This window comes from Oryza sativa, chromosome 8 (assembly GCF_034140825.1).
Source record: "Oryza sativa Japonica Group chromosome 8, ASM3414082v1".
Classification (NCBI taxonomy): domain Eukaryota; kingdom Viridiplantae; phylum Streptophyta; class Magnoliopsida; order Poales; family Poaceae; genus Oryza; species Oryza sativa.
In genome coordinates, this window is record NC_089042.1 from 1,542,542 (window position 1) to 1,561,710 (window position 19,169).

General features: G+C 44.7%; 4 protein-coding genes across 12 annotated transcripts; 1 reads left to right on the plus strand and 3 right to left on the minus strand.

Moving 5' to 3' along the window:
* Positions 1-894: 894 nt before the first annotated feature.
* Positions 895-2,342, minus strand: LOC4344565 (uncharacterized). Its single transcript, XM_015794105.3, has one exon. It carries the CDS (start codon positions 2,305-2,307, stop codon positions 1,153-1,155), a length of 1,155 nt encoding a protein of 384 aa, XP_015649591.1. The 5' UTR covers positions 2,308-2,342; the 3' UTR covers positions 895-1,152.
* Positions 2,343-5,465: 3,123 nt separating this feature from the next.
* Positions 5,466-9,274, plus strand: LOC4344566 (zinc finger CCCH domain-containing protein 54-like). 9 transcript variants are annotated; one of them, NM_001422891.1, is made up of 8 exons: positions 5,466-5,747; positions 5,820-6,868; positions 6,965-7,144; positions 7,240-7,419; positions 7,605-7,684; positions 7,770-7,943; positions 8,243-8,360; positions 8,465-9,274. In NM_001422891.1, exons 2-8 carry the CDS (start codon positions 5,865-5,867, stop codon positions 8,541-8,543), a joined length of 1,815 nt encoding a protein of 604 aa, NP_001409820.1. In that variant the 5' UTR covers positions 5,466-5,747; positions 5,820-5,864; the 3' UTR covers positions 8,544-9,274. The 9 variants fall into 9 exon arrangements, 7 of the variants coding, with proteins under 7 accessions (NP_001409820.1, XP_066168938.1, XP_015648182.1 ...); XR_001547878.3 differs by having other exon boundaries at positions 5,485-5,747; positions 5,825-6,868; positions 6,965-7,160; positions 8,465-9,171; XR_001547879.3 differs by having other exon boundaries at positions 5,485-5,747; positions 5,825-6,868; positions 6,965-7,160; positions 7,773-7,943; positions 8,465-9,171.
* Positions 9,275-9,689: 415 nt separating this feature from the next.
* LOC9271325 (uncharacterized) lies at positions 9,690-11,267 on the minus strand. Its single transcript, XM_015793680.3, has 2 exons — positions 10,167-11,267; positions 9,690-9,799 (listed from the first exon to the last, which is right to left on the minus strand). Exons 1-2 carry the CDS (start codon positions 11,227-11,229, stop codon positions 9,690-9,692), a joined length of 1,173 nt encoding a protein of 390 aa, XP_015649166.3. The 5' UTR covers positions 11,230-11,267.
* Positions 11,268-12,751: 1,484 nt separating this feature from the next.
* LOC107277934 (uncharacterized) lies at positions 12,752-14,399 on the minus strand. The gene has a single exon (XM_026027575.2). It carries the CDS (start codon positions 14,381-14,383, stop codon positions 13,148-13,150), a length of 1,236 nt encoding a protein of 411 aa, XP_025883360.2. The 5' UTR covers positions 14,384-14,399; the 3' UTR covers positions 12,752-13,147.
* Positions 14,400-19,169: the final 4,770 nt, after the last annotated feature.

Sequence of the window (19,169 nt, forward strand, 5' to 3'; positions counted from 1 at the left end):
ACGGCGGGGTGGAACACCCTGCGGCTGGCCTTGTCGAACAGTGGCTCAAAGGATGCCGGAGATGACAGGGTGATGATGATGTGAACACGGTGCATGAAATTTTGTTCCCCCTCCGTTTCCTAATTCACGCACAAAGATTTGCCAGCGGCTTGCACTGAAAATTTTCAATCTTCAGAGAGTACAACTAACCCATCCATCCACTGGTCTCTGCATTTCGTTGTTGCACGACACCTTCTTTAACAATCAATCTTATCCCGTCTGAAAAATCCTTGTCCATCATCCAACCTTTCAGCTTATGATAAATTCATACATGAATGCTCTCGTGGTAATGCTACATATAGTCGATCAAATTTTCAGAAAATCAATCCGCACAAAGATACATCTGCCTGAATATGGACACTGCATTTTTCATCTACAATAAAGATTGATGCCTCTAAGAATGGATGACAGAATTATTTCCTTGGCTTTGCCCTGATCAGCACATCTCTTTGCAGTTCATCTAACTCTACTGTAATATATCACTGTTAGGTGGTGTTTGAATATCCTGAAGATGAAGATGAAGATAAAGATTAAGTGTTTCACGCAAAACGAAATAGTAATAACGTGTAATTAATTGAGTTTTAATTATTACAAACTTGAAAAATTGATTAATTTGATATTTTATAATAACTTTCATATATAAAGTTTTCGCACGAAATACACAATTTAGCAGTTTGAAAAGCATGCCACAAGTATCCAAAAGTTTATCCAACTTTTGTTGGAGAAAAGAAAAGTTTATCCACAAGTCTACCTGCTAGCTACACCACCAGAATTCATCAGAAACCATATGGCCATGCTTTTGGCCTCAGAAACTTCGATCAGCTACATTATTGTATCACAGAAGCAACAATCAGATACACTCAAAAACAGGGAAACTATTTTAATCTGAAACAATGAAAAACAGGTTTAATTTTCACAGCACTGAAAATTTACTTCCGCATCTCATTTTTTTTTTACCATCGGAATGACAGCAACGAAGACAGCCAAAACTTCTGTCTCTTATCACAGAATTCAGCCTAAACTTCCAATACCACATAACCAATTCAATCAAACTTTCTCAATCCGATTCCGGAAGCTGACAAGCTGAACCTAGAGTTGGGCTTCTTGCTGCTGCTACGCCAAGAAGTACCAGCAGATGGCGCGGTGGTCTTCTACGCCATGAAAGCACAGCGTCGACTTGCCGGAAACCATGTCGAATACCTTGGCCCGAGCTGGACAGATGTCAGTCCAGTACACGCAGTTAGCTCTCAGCCCCGGCACGCCGCCGCCGCCGCCGCCGCCGTCCACGCGCAGCGCCACCGAATTGTTCTTCCCGACGAACACCGAGCGTCCGCCGAGATCCTCCACTGGCACCCAGCACGGCCGGCGGCGAGGGTGGTATCTCAGAACGAACATCTGGTTGTACTCCACGCGGTACTCTCCCCCGCCGGGCAATGGCCCCATCCTGGTGCAGGTGTTGTTCCGCCAGATCTGGTACATGTCGCCGTCGTCGCAGACCACCAGGTTCTTGGCATTGGTGCAGTGGCGGATCGTGTCGTACGGCGGCGCGAACGCGGCGGCGGCGTCGAACGCCGCGTTGCCCCTGTCGAACAGCGGCTCGAACGCGCCGCCGGCGTCGTGGAGGCGGAGGACGTGCACGTCGCCGCTCGTCGCGAGGCAGTACACCGCCCTCTCGCCGCCGCCGCCGCGTTCCTCGTGGTACACCACGTCGGCGATGCTGTCCCGGTCGCCGAGACGGGGGCACCCGGCGTCGGCCCACCCGCTGCTCCCCTGAGCCGTGTAGGTGATGACGCGGCCCTCGTCGTGGCCGGTGATGGCCGCCGCGGTGAAGTCGGTCGGCGTCGGGTGGGGCGCGAACACCACCTTGGACACCCGCAGCTTGTGTTCGGCGAAATGCGGGAACGAACTGAAGGGGATGTCGACGCCGGTGAGGGGATCGACGAGGCCGAACTGCAGCTCGTAGAAGATGGGGTCGTGGACGGCGACCCAGCCGTGGCCGGAGCCGAGGCAGACGCTCCTGTCAGGGAGGAGCGTGGCCAGCCTCTCGTGGAGCGCGGTGGAGATCCTCGGGGACAGGAACCACGCGTCGTGGCGGTTCCAGTCGAGGCGGACGAGGAGCGACGGCGAGGCCGCCGGTATGGCGGCGCGCCAGGCGGTGCAGACGGCGCGGACGCGGGTGTAGGCCTTGATGGTGAGGCCGTCGGCGATGAGCGCGAGGAGATCCGGCGGGAGATCGCCCCACCCACGCGAGCTCGCCATGGCAGCCATGGTGCTCTGCTCGATCAATCTCTCGTCGAATGGATAGGGAGAGAAGGGGTTTCGTCGACGGTTGCTTGGAGAAGAAGAATGGTGGGGTCAGGCCGTCAGGTGGTGGGTCCCAGCTTTGGCTGGCCTGCAAGTGGGCCATACGTGGGGCGTCGAATTGTCAACCTCGTGGACAAGAGGGTCTCCGGAATCTCGTCTGAAACTGAAAATTCCATTTCGATCATCCAACAATTTCAGTTTAATATAAATTCGTATATAGAATTTTATGATGATCGTGTTATATACCATTGGAAAGATTGTCGATCGTGTTTTCGAGAAATTCAATTGACATTTCTTATAGTGTACTGTGCACATAGGTATACATAGGTATAGCTGATTGAAGATAGGCACTCGTTGACAGTTAAAGAATCCCTTCACTCCTTTCAAAAAAGGAACACGAAGAATAGAAGACAGATTATTTCCTTGGCTTGCCAGTTGTTATAAGCCCAACTCAGCTGCCATCTCCTTCTAGTTCATATAACCATTATGAAAAATCATCTTAGGGGTTATATAAAGGTACCGTAAAATTTATGGGGTTGAATGCCCGGTTTCAAAGTTTAGGGTGCTAAACAGACTTCCATCTAAAGTTTAGGGGGTTAATTGGAATTTTTCCTTCAAAAATATTAGTTGCAACATCGTTAATAAAACTATATGAACATTAAGTAACAATGACTAGTACATAAAATAAACCAGAATATATAAAGACAGCCGAATTCTAGTGAAACCATTCAATATTTTTACGTACCAAACATCAAGTTTTAACGATTACCACATATTATTCCTTTAATCATAATAGAGTCATATGTTCATATGAGATTTTGTTATAAAAAAATAGTTACACCAAACAGTACTAACAATGTAAGGAGGACAAATCACTTGCTTGCATGTAGGGAGTCGAGCGGATCACTCATCCTCCCCCCTCCCCCCCAAAAAAAAACAATTTTTTTGCACTTATTTTTTGTGTGTTCACACATACGAACAATACGGGATCGTCCTCTCCACCATCACCGCGCCAATTAAAGTAAACTAGAAAATCAGAGCGCACATTGGTGCGCTTGCTATTTAGCCCTTGTAACATCGAGTATTAGCAATACATAGTTTCAGTCAGATGAATGTTAGAAAAAATGAAAACAAAAATCTAACAAAATCAAGACACAAATCTATTTGTATTTAACCCCCTAGTTTTTTCTCCCATCTTCTCTTTCCTAATTCTATCCCATTTCTTTTATACCGATCAGTTTTGCATGAATTTAGAATTGTATTTTTTTTCCATTAGTCCTTTGTTGCATATATACCTTTTTCTGCTTAGTTATCACTCTCATCATCTTTTTTTTTTCATGGTTAGGGTGTGTTCTTTTATGTCCTTTTCTAACTTCTATTTTCTCTTTTTCACGCGCACGCTTATCAAATTGCTAAATAATACGTTTTCTAAAAAAAATACCTTATATTAAAAAGTTACCTTAAAAATTATATTAATCTATTTTTCAAATCTATTAAGCTAATACTTACTTATCAAACGCTAATATTATGCTCTGTTTTGCATATGTGGAGGATTAGTTCCTAACATACACTGATGTGGCACTGACGTGGCATGCTACACGGACATTCCTGTCCCAATATTTTTCTTCCCCTCTCCTTTGTTTTGCACATGTGGAGGATTAGTTCTTCTCTTGGATTAGTTCTTCTCTTTTGTATTTTTTCTCACACGAGCGGAAAGGAAGAAAGAGAATAGAAAGGCGAGAAAAAAGAAAAAAGGAAAAATAGTCCAACGATCACTCAGGTCATGGCAATTTAGGATCAGAATGATACACTTTAGCAAATTAAGGGACCTAAAAGTATAGGGCCTCATCGTTTGGTTTTTTTATTTTGGCTTATTAGAGAATAAAAATGAATTGGTAGGTAAAACTTTTATATATGTGTTCTCGGTGACTTAAAAGGCAATGCTGAAAAAGAAACTGCGTTGAAAATATCTCAAAATCAATGTCAAAATTAAGTTTGAAAATTTAAATTTTGGCTTTTTTTTGGCTGAATAGGCCATCCGATGGGAGCCATATTTTAAAAATTTAGAGACTTGGAGGACACAAACAAACAAGTTTTAAAACTGAACGTGTACTTTATTTTTTTTCAGATCTGTTTATATTTTTCTTATCTATTTTTCTTTCAGATTTGCAATACTTTTCATTGGTCCTTTTAATGTTATCCTGTGATTTCTTATCGGGAGTAGTACTTTGGAAAGCTCTAGATTTTATTTCTTTGATTCCATTGGAAGGACCGGGAACCTGCTTTCATTCCGCACGTCAAAGACTAATGTGTGTGCGTAGCAAGAAAGAGGGGAATTGAAGAAGTAGAGCAGCGCAGCGCTGGGAGTTTTTTCTTTCGGAAGAATCTTCCCATCACGTGTGAAACATGTTCCAGACATTTAAAATTTTTATGAAACATAATAAAATACACGTTGAAACATATCGCTATTACATATGAAATAACTAATGTTAACGGATTGACACACGTTTTTCTTTCATCAAAATTTAATTATGCAATATCTTGTTGTAAAGATTTAATTATAATGGTGTAATTAGATCGTAGATTGAATAATTAGTTTAGGAGAAAAATCATTTTGAAGCTCTCAAATGTATGCATGCATAGATGAGGTGGAGAGAGAAGAGAGAGTGGTGGCAGGTAGTTTTAAGATTTTTTGAAACACACTGAAAACATACATCGAAACATATAACTATTACGTATGAAACATTGAGTTTTAATGGTTTAAAATATATGTTTTTCTTTTGACATAATATAATTATATGATATCTTGTTGTAAATATTTAATTACAAAAAATACAACAGTGTGATCGGATTATAGATCGGATAAGTAGTTTAGGAGAAAAAAATTTAAAGAGAGAAAAAAAAGAAGGAGAAGAAACAGTTTGGCATGCATATGACAGTGACGAGGTTTGTCCTATTTGCAGCATTTCTCGTTTTCTCTCTCATTTTTTTTACCATTTATAATTCCAAGAGTTATCTTAAATTCTAATAGTGATAAGCGGGCCAATCAGGAACCGGCAATATGGATATGGATCAGCGAGCGATCAGATCGCCGTTTTCCCCTATCAACAAATATATCATGCAAATGACAAAAAATCGACCGACGTACTCCACTCCATCTCATCAAACCTCTCCGCCTTCTTCTCTCTCGCTCGCACGCACGCACGCAGGCAGTCGCGCGCCCCGTTTGAACTGGGCCAAGGCGACGACTAGGCTTCGATCGGCGAGCGAGCCCTCCGCTCGATCCCCCCGCATGCGATGCGATGCGATCGATGCGCGCGCGATACTATCCACCCGATCGAATCGCGCGCTCTCGATCGATCTCGAATTTTATTCCTCCTTTGTTGTTATAAAAGGAGGCCCAGGTTTGTTCTTCGTGTTCCTCCTGTTTCAATTCCATTCTTCCATTGCGGGCGTCTAGTGATCGATCGAGGTAGGCTAGGTTTAGGTTTCATGTCCACCAGTGGTGGTGGTGGGTGGCAATGGAGGTGCCGGAGTTAGTGAAGCTGGCGTTCGCGAGGGTGCAGAGGGTGGAGCCGGAGCATGTCGGCAAGATATTCGGCGTAATGCTGCTGAGGGAGCCCGACGAGGACGAGTTGGTGCAGCTCGCATATGGTCCCGAGGCCACGCTCCTCGCCAAGATCGAGGATACTAAAGCCGCGCTCACCGTCATCTATGCCCGCTGCTCCGCCGCCGCCGCGCACGGACCTCCCGGTGGCGGCGGCGTCGGCGTCGGCGGCGGCGGAGGCTATCACCAGCAGCCGCAGCAGCTCTTCTCCCGCCCCCCGGTACCTGCTTGCGGCGGCGTTCGCCATCACTACTCTCCCGCCGCCGCCGCCGCGGCTGCCTTTGGATACCAGGTCCAGTCGCCGCAGTACTGGCCGGACTCGCCGCCGGCGCCACCGACTAAGGCGGCGCAGCAGGAGTTCGCGCCTCCCGGGCTCGTCGTCGACGCCTCCGCGGAGGGCCCGTACCCGCTGCGCGGCGGCCAACACGTCCTCGACGACAACAACTTTGGCGGCGGGTACTACTACCCGGCCGGCGAGGACGCCTTCCCCAATGGCGGGGGTGGCGGCGGGGGGTCGCCGGCGAGGGCGCGGCGTTCGAACGGGCTGTCCACTCGACGTCCCTGCCACTACTTCTCCAAAGGCATCTGCAAGAACGGCCAGAACTGCCACTACTCGCACCACCAGGTGTACCAGGACGCGCTCGCCGGCGCCGCCATCAACGGCGACGTGTACAACCACCAGCCAGGCGGCGTGACGCCGGGCTCGCTCGAGACGCTGGAGATGGAGATCACCGAGCTGCTCAACTCGCGGCGCGGGCAGCCGGTGTCCATCGCCTCGCTGCCGACGCTCTACGGCGAGAAGTACGGCAAGGGACTCCAAGCCGACGGCTACCTCACCGAGAGCCAGCGCCATGGCAAGGCCGGATACAGCCTCACCAGGCTGCTCTCTCGCCTCAACAAGATACGGGTCATCGAAAGGTAATGCCAAAATAATCTTCCATTTCTTCTCTATCAATCTTGTTGATTGTTTCTTCTCAATTTGATTGATTGATTGATTTACTGTCTGACGAACAGGCCGCACGGGCAGCATTCGGTGGTTCTCGCGGAGGACGCTGCCAAGTACATGGATTTCAGAGGTGGCGGCGGCGGTGGTGGCGGCGACACGGGCTCAGTTCCGGCGAGCTCGCACCAGATATACCTCACCTTCCCAGCCGAGAGTACCTTCGCCGAGGACGACGTCGCCAACTACTTCGGGTCTGCAATTCGGCATGTATAAACCGCAACTTGTTTGCTTCTTTCCAAATCTTAAATGACATGGCCATTTTCGCTTGTTTGATTGCGTTTGACAGGCAGTACGGGCCGGTGCGCGACGTGAGGATCCCCTGCCAAGAGCGGCGCATGTTCGGGTTCGTCAGCTTCCAGAGCCCGGAGACGGTGAGCACCATCCTGATGCGGCGCAACCCGCATTTCATCTGCGGATCGCGGGTTCTCGTCAAGCCCTACAGGGAGAAATCCAAATGCGTCGACAGGTAACCATTACCCTTCTTGGTTCTTGCCAACAGATAGTTCAATTCACAGTAGAGTTTTCAAATTATTAAAAATGGTGTTTCCCATGGACTTGTTAGTACTTCTAGCTGTTACTACTTTTTTGTGTTTGTGACGAGCAAATTAAATTAATTAAAGTTTTTATAAATATTGCAATTTTCACGTGCAGGACGTGCGTGGACAACATCAAATCGATGGTTCCCTACTGTCCTCCACGCTTCTTTGAGTTTGATCAAGAGCTCTACACAGGTATAATAGCATTTGCATGCACACATCATCACAATGGGCACCGATTAATTCTCAACCTTCATCTTGCTTCAATTTTGTGCAACAGCAGAGTATGATGCTTCGAGGTTGATGAGGAAGCAGTTGGCAGAGAAGCGCGAGATGCTCTTGGAGATGGAGAGGCGGCGCGCCACAGTTCGGAGGCTTGAATCCATGCCGCCACAGTTTGCATACTTCGATTGCAGCATTGAGGACGCCAGTCCCCTCCATTCTCTCCAGGATGGTCTGTGTGTTGTGTCATTCATTGGTCATTGCCAGAATTATACCTCTAGTTGTTCCATTTCTCCCTGGTTGAAGTTTGTTTAGTGGCTCAAGGATTATCTACTTGATTATAGTGATAAATTAAATAATTTAAGTAATGAACTTAATGATTAGGTTAATAAGTGCAGTAGAAGAACGGTGTTTCTTACCAAAACATATTTTTTGAAGCGTGGAGAAATGTTTTAATAGTATAGTGAATACTGAATAGTGCACGGCCAAATATCCTGATGGTTTTATGCGGCGTTTTTTTCCTGTGAACAGATTCGAAACAACTCGACCTTATGAATCCATCCCTTGCATCCCCTGATCCACTGGAGATCGTTTCAAACAGCCAAGCTCCTCCTACACAGGCAGGCAACATTTATGATGACCATGAGAGGTACAAACATATTTGCAGCCAATTTCTTGCATATATGTTGCTACCTGACATTGAGCTAGTTCCTCTTTGTTCACTGGATTGCTTCATTTGATTTCTAACTGCAGTAACCAGATTGAACTGCTGCCTGAGAGTCCATTCGCCGCATCAGCGCCTGCTGGAAACAGCATATCCACAATTATATAGGAGGAAAAAAATTACAAAGAGACTTTTGGGCCTTGGGTTCGGAATTCAGGTGCCCCTTTAGGCATTTGATGGTAATTTGGTCCAAGAGTAACATAAGTATACACACACAGGAGGAGACAACAAAAAGCAACAATATTTTTGTTGTAGATAGAGAAGGAAGGCAGAAGAAAATCTCACTGGTCATAATTAGGAGGCACATCTTTTTTGAAAAAAAATAATTAGGAGGCACATAAACACATGGTGTTCATTTTATACTTTAGAAGAGGACAGAAACAACAGCTTACAAAAGAATCTCACATGGTGCAGTAGCTAGCTTGCAAGAGGTAAGGACAGTTACAAAAGAATTACAATGGTGGAAACTTGAGATATAGATGTGCAGTTTGACTATAATTAAGGAATAGGGGACAATGTGATATGCTAATTATACTGTCCTAGAATAAGGCATGTTATTATTTACATATTTAGTGTTATCTTCTTTTTTTTAGGGTATAATGGCCTACTGGCCTTTACCTTTACAAGGGTGAAAAAAAAAAGCAGAACCTTTGCTGATATTCCTATTGACAAGATGAGCAGAGCGTGCCCATTTGTACTTATCATCAGTAATGGAGAAAATTGCCTTCGATGTTTATTTCCTGCTTTCTGTAAATGATTTGTCTTGTTTTGATTGCATTGATATTTTGCAAGAGTAACAGATAAAAACTTTGAGTGCATCATTAGATCGCATTTTCACCAAACCAAGTACTCCCCTACGGTGCATCAGATTTTGCTGTGTTTCTTGGGTTTTTTTCGAGTTGATAGTGGAAAAGTCAACAGATAAGTCACCATTTGCTTAATTTCTAAGATTCGTTTGCATAACTTTGGCTGAAACTTATCAAGTTATGCTTCAGAGATACAGGCATACAGCTAGGTTTCTGACGTGACAAAGATTAAATTCATTTGGCAGATAAGTAACATTTGAATCATGTACAGTTGAAACCAGTGTTGAAATTAATAGATTTGCATAATACGCGGGTGTGGAGTCTGAATTCTTGGGTCCAAAAGCTTTCACCTCAAAAAAATTCTTGGGTCCAAAAGCAGAGTAGACTTAAATGAAATAGTACTAAGATAATTCTATGCAAGCACCGGAAAAAGAAAGTCAAGCATGGATCACAGATCATATCCAATCCCATTACCTCCAATGAACATTGGATCAACATTAATTGGATGGTCGAAAACAATTTTAAAGCACTGTAAAATATATCCCGTATTAAATGAAACTACAACATAAAAAGAAAAGTCAAAATTGTAAATCTAGAGGAAATAAACTATTGTAAAAATCTAATTTTTGTGCACTTTAACTTAGTGTAAGTGCTATATAACTAAGCGTAAATGTTAACAGAATGTAACTGCAAATTGAATACACAGGAATACGAATCTTGATGAAAAATCCTACAGACTAAAAATTGAAACATAGAAATTCAAAAATCTATCGCGAGTGAAATAGCAAAACCATTATAAAAAAGCTTGGGCTGATTCATGCATGGCGAGCCCTTTTATGAAGCTGATGAGCTGATGACGTTGCCACACTCGTACGGCTGCTGCTGCGCACGTCACCCAGGTGGTACCAGCAGACGACACTGTGACCTTCTGCGCCAGGAAAGCACAACGTCGACTCGCCGGTCACCACGTCGAACACCTTGGCCCGATCGGTCCAGACGTCGGTCCAGTACACGCAGTTGGCTCTCGGCGCCGGCGTCGCGCCGCCGCCGTCGTCCCCGCGCAGCGCCACCGCGTTGTTCTTCCCGATGAACACCGCGTGTCCGCCGAGGTCCTTCGCCGGCAGCCAGCACGGGCGGCGGCGAGGGTGGTACCTGAGGACGAACATGGTGGCGTTCGCGTCGTCGTCCCTCCAGATCTGGTAGAGTTGGCCGTCGCCGCAGACGGCCAGGTTCTTGGAGTCGGCGAAGGTGCGGACCGTGTCGTACGGCGGCGCGAACGCGGCCGCCGGGTAGAACGTCGCGGCGGGCTTGTCGAACAGTGGCACCAGCGACGCCGTCGTCCTTCGCTGGCCGCCGGCGGGGAGGCGGAGGACGTGCACGTCGCCGCCGGCCGTGAGGCAGTACACCACCTTCTTGCCGCCGCCGTGGTCGTGGTACACCACGTCGGCGATGCTGCCCCCGTCGCCGTGAGCGCCGAGGCGGGGGCACTTGAAGTCGGTCCATCCGCTGTTCCCGTTCGTCGTGTAGACGACGCGGCCGCCGCCGGTGATCGCCGCCGCGGTGAACTCGCTCGGCGTCGGGTTCGGCGCGAAGACGACCTTGAACACCACCACATTATTCCCCCCGCCGCCGGGGAAAGAGTGGAGCGGGATCTCGTCGCCGGTGTGAGGGTTCACGAGGACGGCGCCGCCGGGCACGTGGGCGGCGACCCAGCCGTCGCCGGAGCCGACGCAGCGGCTCGCCGGGGAGAGCCTCGCGGCGAGCGTCTCGTGGAGCGCGGTGGAGACCATCCTCGGGGACACGCACCAGGCGGCGAAGCGCTGCCCGGCGTGGCGGTCGCGGAGGACGAGGAGCGACGGCGAGGGCGGCCGGAGGGCGTCGCGCCAGGCGGCGCAGACGCCGCGGAGTCGGGTGTAGGCTTGGATGGAGAAGCCACCGGCGATGTGCACGAGGAGGTCCGGCGGCAGGTCCTCCCACCCACGCGCCATGGCGGCCAAGCTCGATCGACTCGACCGCCGCTTGCTCTCTCGTCAAAATATTCGGATAAAATTAACTATTATGAGATTGAGATTGGGATCATCCAGAAGAAAAAAATCTGGGTGATTAAGTTAGTTAAAGATATTCATCGGATTATCTCAAAACTACCGTAGTAAGTATAAGAGAGGGCAAAAGGGTAAACTATTATTCTGTATAATCTTAAAAATTACTCCCTCCGTATTTGGCGCCGTTGACTTTTCGACCAACGTTTGACTATTCGTTTTATTTAAAATTTTTATACAAATATAAAAATATTTATGTCATGCTTAAAGAACATTCGATGATGAATCAAATCACAATAAAATAAATGATAATTACATAATTTTTTTTAATAAGACGAATAGTCAAACGTTGGACAAAAAGTTAATGGCGTCGTACATTAAAATATGGAGGTAGTAATCAATTAATTAATCCGAGAAAGAAAAGATTTTCTTTATCGGTGTGGTAAGTATTATAACAATGTAGATTGATAGCTATATATTTGTAATTGCAGAGGAAATGATGGAAAGCGTCAGATGGAATCGGCCGCGCGACGGGAAACATTCCTGGTCATATGTGTGCCTTTGTTAATTATTAATAAAGCACCAACTAGATACCATCAACTAGATCTAAAGATTCGTTTTTTACGCGCTCATGAAAAACGTATCATGGTTTAAGGAAATTTATTTATTCTCTAAGCACAAGTAAAACTAATGTTATTAGATCATACAAGCGCAGCTCTAGATATCAAATCCACGTTAGATTTGGAGTTTGTATATTAAATTATAGTGATTTTTAAAAATAAATTTTATTTAAAATGAGAATAAAATTTATTTATCCAAATGTTATTAACATAATCGCATATATAAATATATGGATTTGTGAAGTTAGTAATACCTAGAGGTATATGAAATTTTTAGACCTGAAGCTATGTCAAAGAGGATCAAAGTTAAAATTATGAACTTTTGTTGCATTAGAACTAATCTACTAATTAGCTACAAATACGGTATAGTTGGAACCACAAGTTCAACATGCATTGAGCCACATCACCATAAAAGTTTTGACCATTGAATAGCTAGAAGAATATCTCAGCTCAGCCTCAGCTCATTTCAAACTGAAGTTAAAAACCTTTTGAATTTTTCTTTATTCATGTGTGTTTCCTTCTATTGAGAACACAATTGATCTTCACAACCAAACTAATCGAAAAGTTCTAAGTTCTTTAATTTTCTTTTGTTCATTCCTTCTTATTTTTAGTATAACTTGCATATGCTGTCGAGCTATCTATCTAGCTTGCATATGTTGTCGAGCTATCTATATATACATAGTCATTTCGTAGCAAAGTACGGGATATCGTCATTTCTTAGCAACGTACGGGATATCATTTACTCTATCCATTTCAAGTTATAATGTTAAACTGCTTCAAATTTGACTAAGTTTATAGAAAAAACTAATAACATTTTCAACACAACACAAATATATTATGAATATATATTCAATTATAGATTTAGTGAAACTAATTTGGTATTGTAAATATTACTATACTTATCTACAAACTTGATCAAATTTAGAGTGGGGTTTGACTTTGATCAAATCACAGTAATAATAAAAACGTAGAAATAATGTAGAAATGCACGTGAAAAAAAAGATTGGAACACATAAATTTTTCCTATAGACCTACACTGAGCTAAAGAAAAGAGGATGGCGTGGATGTTTTCATTTCTATGGAATTAGCATATTTTGGAGGATTGGCATAGTGTTTCTACAGACGGAATGTATAAATAGTGCTTATTCCAAAGGAATTGAGATTTACTTTAGGAATCCTTCAAAATGAACAAGGGTTTGTAATCTGAAGCGGAGCGAGAGTAGTCTTATAAAACTCGGTCCGATAATTCATGCATGACGAGCCCTTTTCTGAAGCTGATGAGCCGACGTTCCCACTCTCGTATTGCTGCTGCTGCTACGCATATCAGCCAAGAAGAACCAGCAGAGGGCTCTATGAGCTTCCGCGCCGCCGGGAAAGCCCGGCGCCGACTTGCCCGTCTCCAAGTCGACCACCGGAAAGCATGTCGCCGACTTGCCGGACTCCACGTCGAACACCTTGGCCCGGCTACTACACCTGGCACTCCAGTACACGCAGTTGCCTCTCAGCCCCGACGCGCCGCCGCCGCCACCATCCACGCGCAGCGCCACCGCGTTGTTCACCCCGACGAAGAACGAGCGCCCGCCGAGATCCTTCGCCGGCAGCCAGCACGGCCGGCGGCGAGGGTAGTACCTGAGAACGGATGCTATGGCGCCACTGCCATAGGAGATCTTTTCGTCCATCCAGATCTGGTAGAGATGGCCGTCATCGCAGACCACCAGGTACTTGTCGCCCGTGCTGTGCGGTGGCGCGAACGCGGCCGCCGGGTAGAACACGGCGCTCGCCTTGTCGAACAGTGGCTCGAACGACGCCGGCCTTCGCTGGCGGCGGCGGCGGCCGGCGGGGAGGCGGAGGACGAGCACGTCGCCGCCTCCGGTGAGGCAGTACACCACCTTCTTCTTCTTGCCGCCGCCGAATTCTTTCTCGTGGTACACCACGTCGGCGATGTAGTCCCCGCCGCCGATAGCGCCGAGACGCGGGAGCTCGACGTCGGTCCATCCGCTGTTCCCGCGAGTGGTGTAGGTGACGCGGAGGTGGCCGGTGATCGCCGCCGCCGTGAACTCCGCCGGCGTCGGGTTCGGCGCGAAGACGACCTTCGACATCACCACGCCGTGCTTCTCCGGGAACGAATGGAAGGGGATCTCGTCGCCGGTGAACGCGTTCACGAGGGAGGCATTGAAGTCGCCGAAGGCGACCCAGCCATGGCCGGAGCCGACGCAGCGCTGCGCCCTCCCCGTAGAGATCAGGTTGGTGGCCAAGCTAGCGATGGAGATCCTGGGGGACAAGAACCATGCGGAGAAGCTGGAGCGTTCGCGGTGGTCGTCGTGGAGGACGAGGAGCGACGGCGAGGAGATCGCGGGGAGGGCGGCGCGCCTGGCGGCGCAGGCGGCGCGGGCGCGGGTGTAGGCCTGGAACGTGAGGCAGCCGGCGACGAGCGCGAGGAGATCCGACGGGAGGTCGTTCCACCACCCACGCGAGCACGACATGCTCGAGCTGCTCGAGCGATCCAGCTCTCGTGGAAGGCTTTCGAGACGAATTATATATTTACTGAGATTGAGATAAGTTACCATCCAGATATTGATCGCATTATCACAGAATTACCTATCATGAAATATGGTAAATTATTGCTCAATCAGTTATCTTTTAATGTTTCTATAAATCTGAGAAAGAAAAGACATTTTGTGAGAAAGACTAGATAAAAAATTGATAATACCAAATTTCATTGCAAATTACGACATATAGAGAGAGAAATAAGAAAAATACCGCTCGAGGTGTAAAATGAACCGAGAAATTATTTAGGGAGTTAAATGATCTAGTGAAATAATTCAGGGAAGTAAAATATTCTCTTTTTTTTTTGAACTAGGAGAGCATTGCTCCCCCCTTTTCCATTAAGTAAAATATTCTTTTACCATCTGATGATTTTGCGGCGTTGCTTTATTTATTTATTTGCAATTTGAGATGCTTCACATGGGTCTCCTTTGTGACTGCATGGAGGTCTCCTTCATGAACTCGGGCTGTTTTCTCTCTCTCGCATGTGCAAATCCAATTTGGGCTGGATACGTAGCCCAATCGAGTGTTTTTGTCTTCTTCTTTTTTTTCTTTTTTATTTAATTTATACATTAGTACTATACTAGCAAATATGCCCGTGCGTTGCAACGGGTGAAAAAACGTAATGATAATATACGTTTTTCATGCATAACCATGTCGATAACAATCAGAAAATTAGAACTACGAAACTTTATTTTCTAGCGCGTTTTCTTTTGTGCTTTTTTCTGACATTTTTCCCTCACGTGTTTTTTTAAACCGTTTTTATTTTCTCGCTCATTTTTTCCTTTTTTAATATACTATAGAAACTTCTCTTTTTATAGTTAGATTAGATTAGATTAGAGATAAAGAAGATATATAAATGGACTAAAAAACGACGAATATAAATTTGACTTTTTTCCTCCGCGCTTTTTTCCGTCCTTTTAATTTTTTTTCTCGTGCATTTCTTTTACGAAGGGTTTTTTTCACCACTTTCACATAGTGTCAAACCTTTCTAGATATAATAGGATTCGATTTTTTTTACCGCATCACGTATAATTCCTTTTTCTTTAGAAATAGACAATTTTTTCGCCCTTTTTTATCGCGTCAACGGAGTCGGAATCGTTTTGATTTTTTCCCCTTTTTTTGGATCGGACAGATTTTTTTTTTGCCCGGTTTATTTCGCCCGATCGATTTTTTTTACCGCGTCACATATAATTCCTTTTACTTTGGATTTTTTTCGCCCTTTTTTTACCGCGTCGACGGAGTCGGATTCGTTTTGATTTTTTTTCTCCCTTTGCTTTGGAATTTTTTCGCCCTGTTTTCACCACGTCGACGGAGTCGGATTCGTTTTGATTTTTCCCCTTTTTGGCTTTTTTTGGATAGGACAGATTTTTTTTTTTTCGCCCCGTTTTTTTATCGGACTTTTATCTTTTTTTTCGCCTGGTTTTTTTATTTTTTTTACCGCATCACATATAATTCCTTTTTCTTTATCGGAAAGTTTTTTTTCGCCTTTTTTTACCGCGTCGATGGAGTCAGATTCTTTTCAGCTTTTTCCTTTTCTTTTATCGGACAAATTTTTTTTTCGCCCATTTTTTTTTCTCCTGTTTTTTTCGGATCGGACTATTTTTTTCTTTTTTCGCCTGGTCGATTTTTTTACCACGATATATATAATTCCTTTTTCTTTGGAATAGGACAGTTTTCTTTTTATTTTTTTAAACTCTTTTTACCGCGTCGATGTAGTCGGATTCGTTTCGATTTTTTTCCTTTTTTTGCTTTCTTTTTTGTCGGACAGATTTGTTTTTTTTCCACCCGGTTTTTTTCCGCCCAGGTTTTTTTATCGGACTTTTCTTTTTTTTTTTTCTCCACGATACATATAATTCATTTTTCTTTGGAATAGGACAGTTTTCTTTTTATTTTTTTAAACTCTTTTTACCGCGTCGATGTAGTCGGATTCGTTTCGGTATTTTTTCCTTTTTTTTCCTTTTTTTTTTGTCGGACATATTTGTTTTTTTTCCGCCCGGTTTTTTTTCGCCAGGTTTTTTTATCGGACTTTTCTTTTTTTTTCGCTCGGTTTTTTTCTCCCGTTTTTTGACGGACGACAGAAGCACCTAGAGAAGTGTTTTTTTTCTTTTCTCCAATCCAATACAGATCGGATCTCTTCCAGGGAAATCAGATTTTTTTTCTCCAGGGAATCGGACTCTTTTTTTTTCGCTTTTTTTATTCATTAAACGGTTTGTCTCTCGGACTTTTTTTCCCTTTTTAAGGGATCGGGTGTTTTTTTGCCAGGGACGGGTGTTTTTTTTGCCCGGTTTTTTTTTCACTTTTTTTTTGGATCGGACTTTTTTTTCGTCCGGTTTTTTTATCGGACAAACTTGGTTTTTTCTGCCCGGTTTTTTTTCACCCGGTTTTTTTGACGGACGATGGAAGCACCTCTTATTTTTTAAGTAGTCCGGTTTTTTTTTTCACTTTTTTTTTGGATCGGACTTTTTTTTTCGTCCGGTTTTTTTATCGGACAAACTTGGTTTTTTCTGCCCGGTTTTTTTTCACCCGGTTTTTTTGACGGACGATGGAAGCACCTCTTGTTTTTTAAGTAGTAGTAGATACGAAGTTTCTATACCAAATGTTTCTACTTAAAAAAGTTTATATGACATATATTTATATGTAATATACTCCATCCTTTTCAGGTTATAAGACGTTTTGATTTTAGTTAAAGTCAAACTGTTTTAAGTTTGATCAAGTTTGTAGAAAAAATAATAACATTTTCAACCCAAGACAAACTTATTGTGAAAATATATTCAATTATTGATTTGATAAAAATAATTTAGTATTATAAATATTACTATATTTATCTATAAACTTAGTCAAAATTAAAATATTTTGATTTTTACCTGAAACGGATGAAGTAGTTTCTATACCAAATATTTTGGGTGTAAAATTTGATATTACGGAGTGTTTATACGGAGAAAGTAATGCTGGATTAATTCTTCTTCCATGCATGTCATTCCCTCATATAGTTAGCGTGTGCCATTACGAAATTTCTAATTCTTCGCGAACGCGCAAAAAGATTGTACGAAATTTCCAATTCGATTGCACCGCCTATCGAAATCAAATCGGTAAGCGCCGCGATGACGATCTGATGGCGCGAACACCAGTGCCTGAAATTCTCTTCTTGTGCTTGGTGGAATTAATAGATGGGCTAAGGCCCATTCGAAAATTAATTATTTGGAAAATCACAAAAGCCTACCTCATGGGATGACATACATGTGGAGTTTAGTTTAGTACCACCTTACTTATTCTAGAAGAGGGGGACCTCCTTAAAAGGAAGGATGCCCTCCTAGCCACTTGAAGCATGTATGGTGGAGAGAAGAGGGGGAACACGCGCGCTCGCTCGCCTAGCAGGGCAGGCGGCGCGCGCATGACGTACGCGTCGAATGGTCCGCAAAATTGGCTCCTCACCCTTGAGCAGATGCAGCCTCCTTTTGCAATTTTGTTTAAAATCCGGTGCGTGAAAACGGCGTGGAGTCCGGATAAGTTACGCACGAAAATTCGGATTTGTTTTGTTGTTGGAAACATTCCGAAAAATCCGGTGCATGAAAACGGCGTGGAGTCCGGATAAGTTATGCGTGACTTATCTGGCTCGGTTACGCAGAGTGGAGATCGTGCGGGCGCCCTGATCAAGCGACCTATCTCTATATAAACCGTGCCGCCGCCTTCACGCAACACACGCGAAATTAATCTAGGGTTTGCCTCCTCCTCTGTGTTGTGTCGTCGCTCGTAGACTACTCCATCCCGCTCGCCAGCGTGCACCGGCGATCGGGAGAGCAGGTCTCCGGAACCTCTGTCTTCGACGTCCTGCATCGGGAGAAGACGGCAATAAGGTTTTTGGGAAGCGTTTCGCGCGACTGCTACCTGTTCATCCGTGACGGCTCGCCTTCCTCTCCGCTCACGTGCTGCGCGCCTTTGTCGACGCTCGCAACCGCGAGTAGTTCCTGCCGAGCAACCGGTCTTTCCGCCAACTCGGTACGTGTTCGACATATTGCGCATATTTGATCTGTTCATGTTTTACTGCTTAGTTTACATGTGTAAATCTAATGATGCGTTAATACTAGTATACATCTGTAATGTCATGATTTATTTATGGAATATATTAAATCATTATATGCCTATATTTTCAACAGTTCTTCGGTTAATTTCCGCACAAGTGCACAACCTGCCAGCTGAATTTGGCAGACAATTAACGAACACGACATACGGATTATGCACTTTGCTATCATCTTCTGGAAAACACTTCTGCATCTTACTGTCAAAAATCTGATCCCTGATACACGAACCTGGCTGCCTCTGAATTCTTCGGTCCAAAAGGCAGAGTAGACTTAACGAAAGTAACAAGATGCTTTTACATAAGCACATTAATTTCTTCCTCGTAGAACTTTATGGCTATACGCATGAAGAATTGAAGATAGGAGCTCGATCACAATTTCTTATATCCATCCCGATAATTTGGAGAAACATCTCCCATTCACTGGGCGAGAGCTGAGCTAGTGAAAAGATCGCGTTCTTGTGCGTGTCCTCGTCATTGGGCTCTAGCCTAGCCTTGAGCGTAGCGAGTGATCGATCATCTCGCGTGCTTATGTAAAAGTTACATCCATGGAAGTTGCCGAATCATTATATGTAAATGTTATTTTCTTTTTCAATATACTAGAATATAAGCCATGGTTAAAGTTTATTTAACGGTAAAACATATCA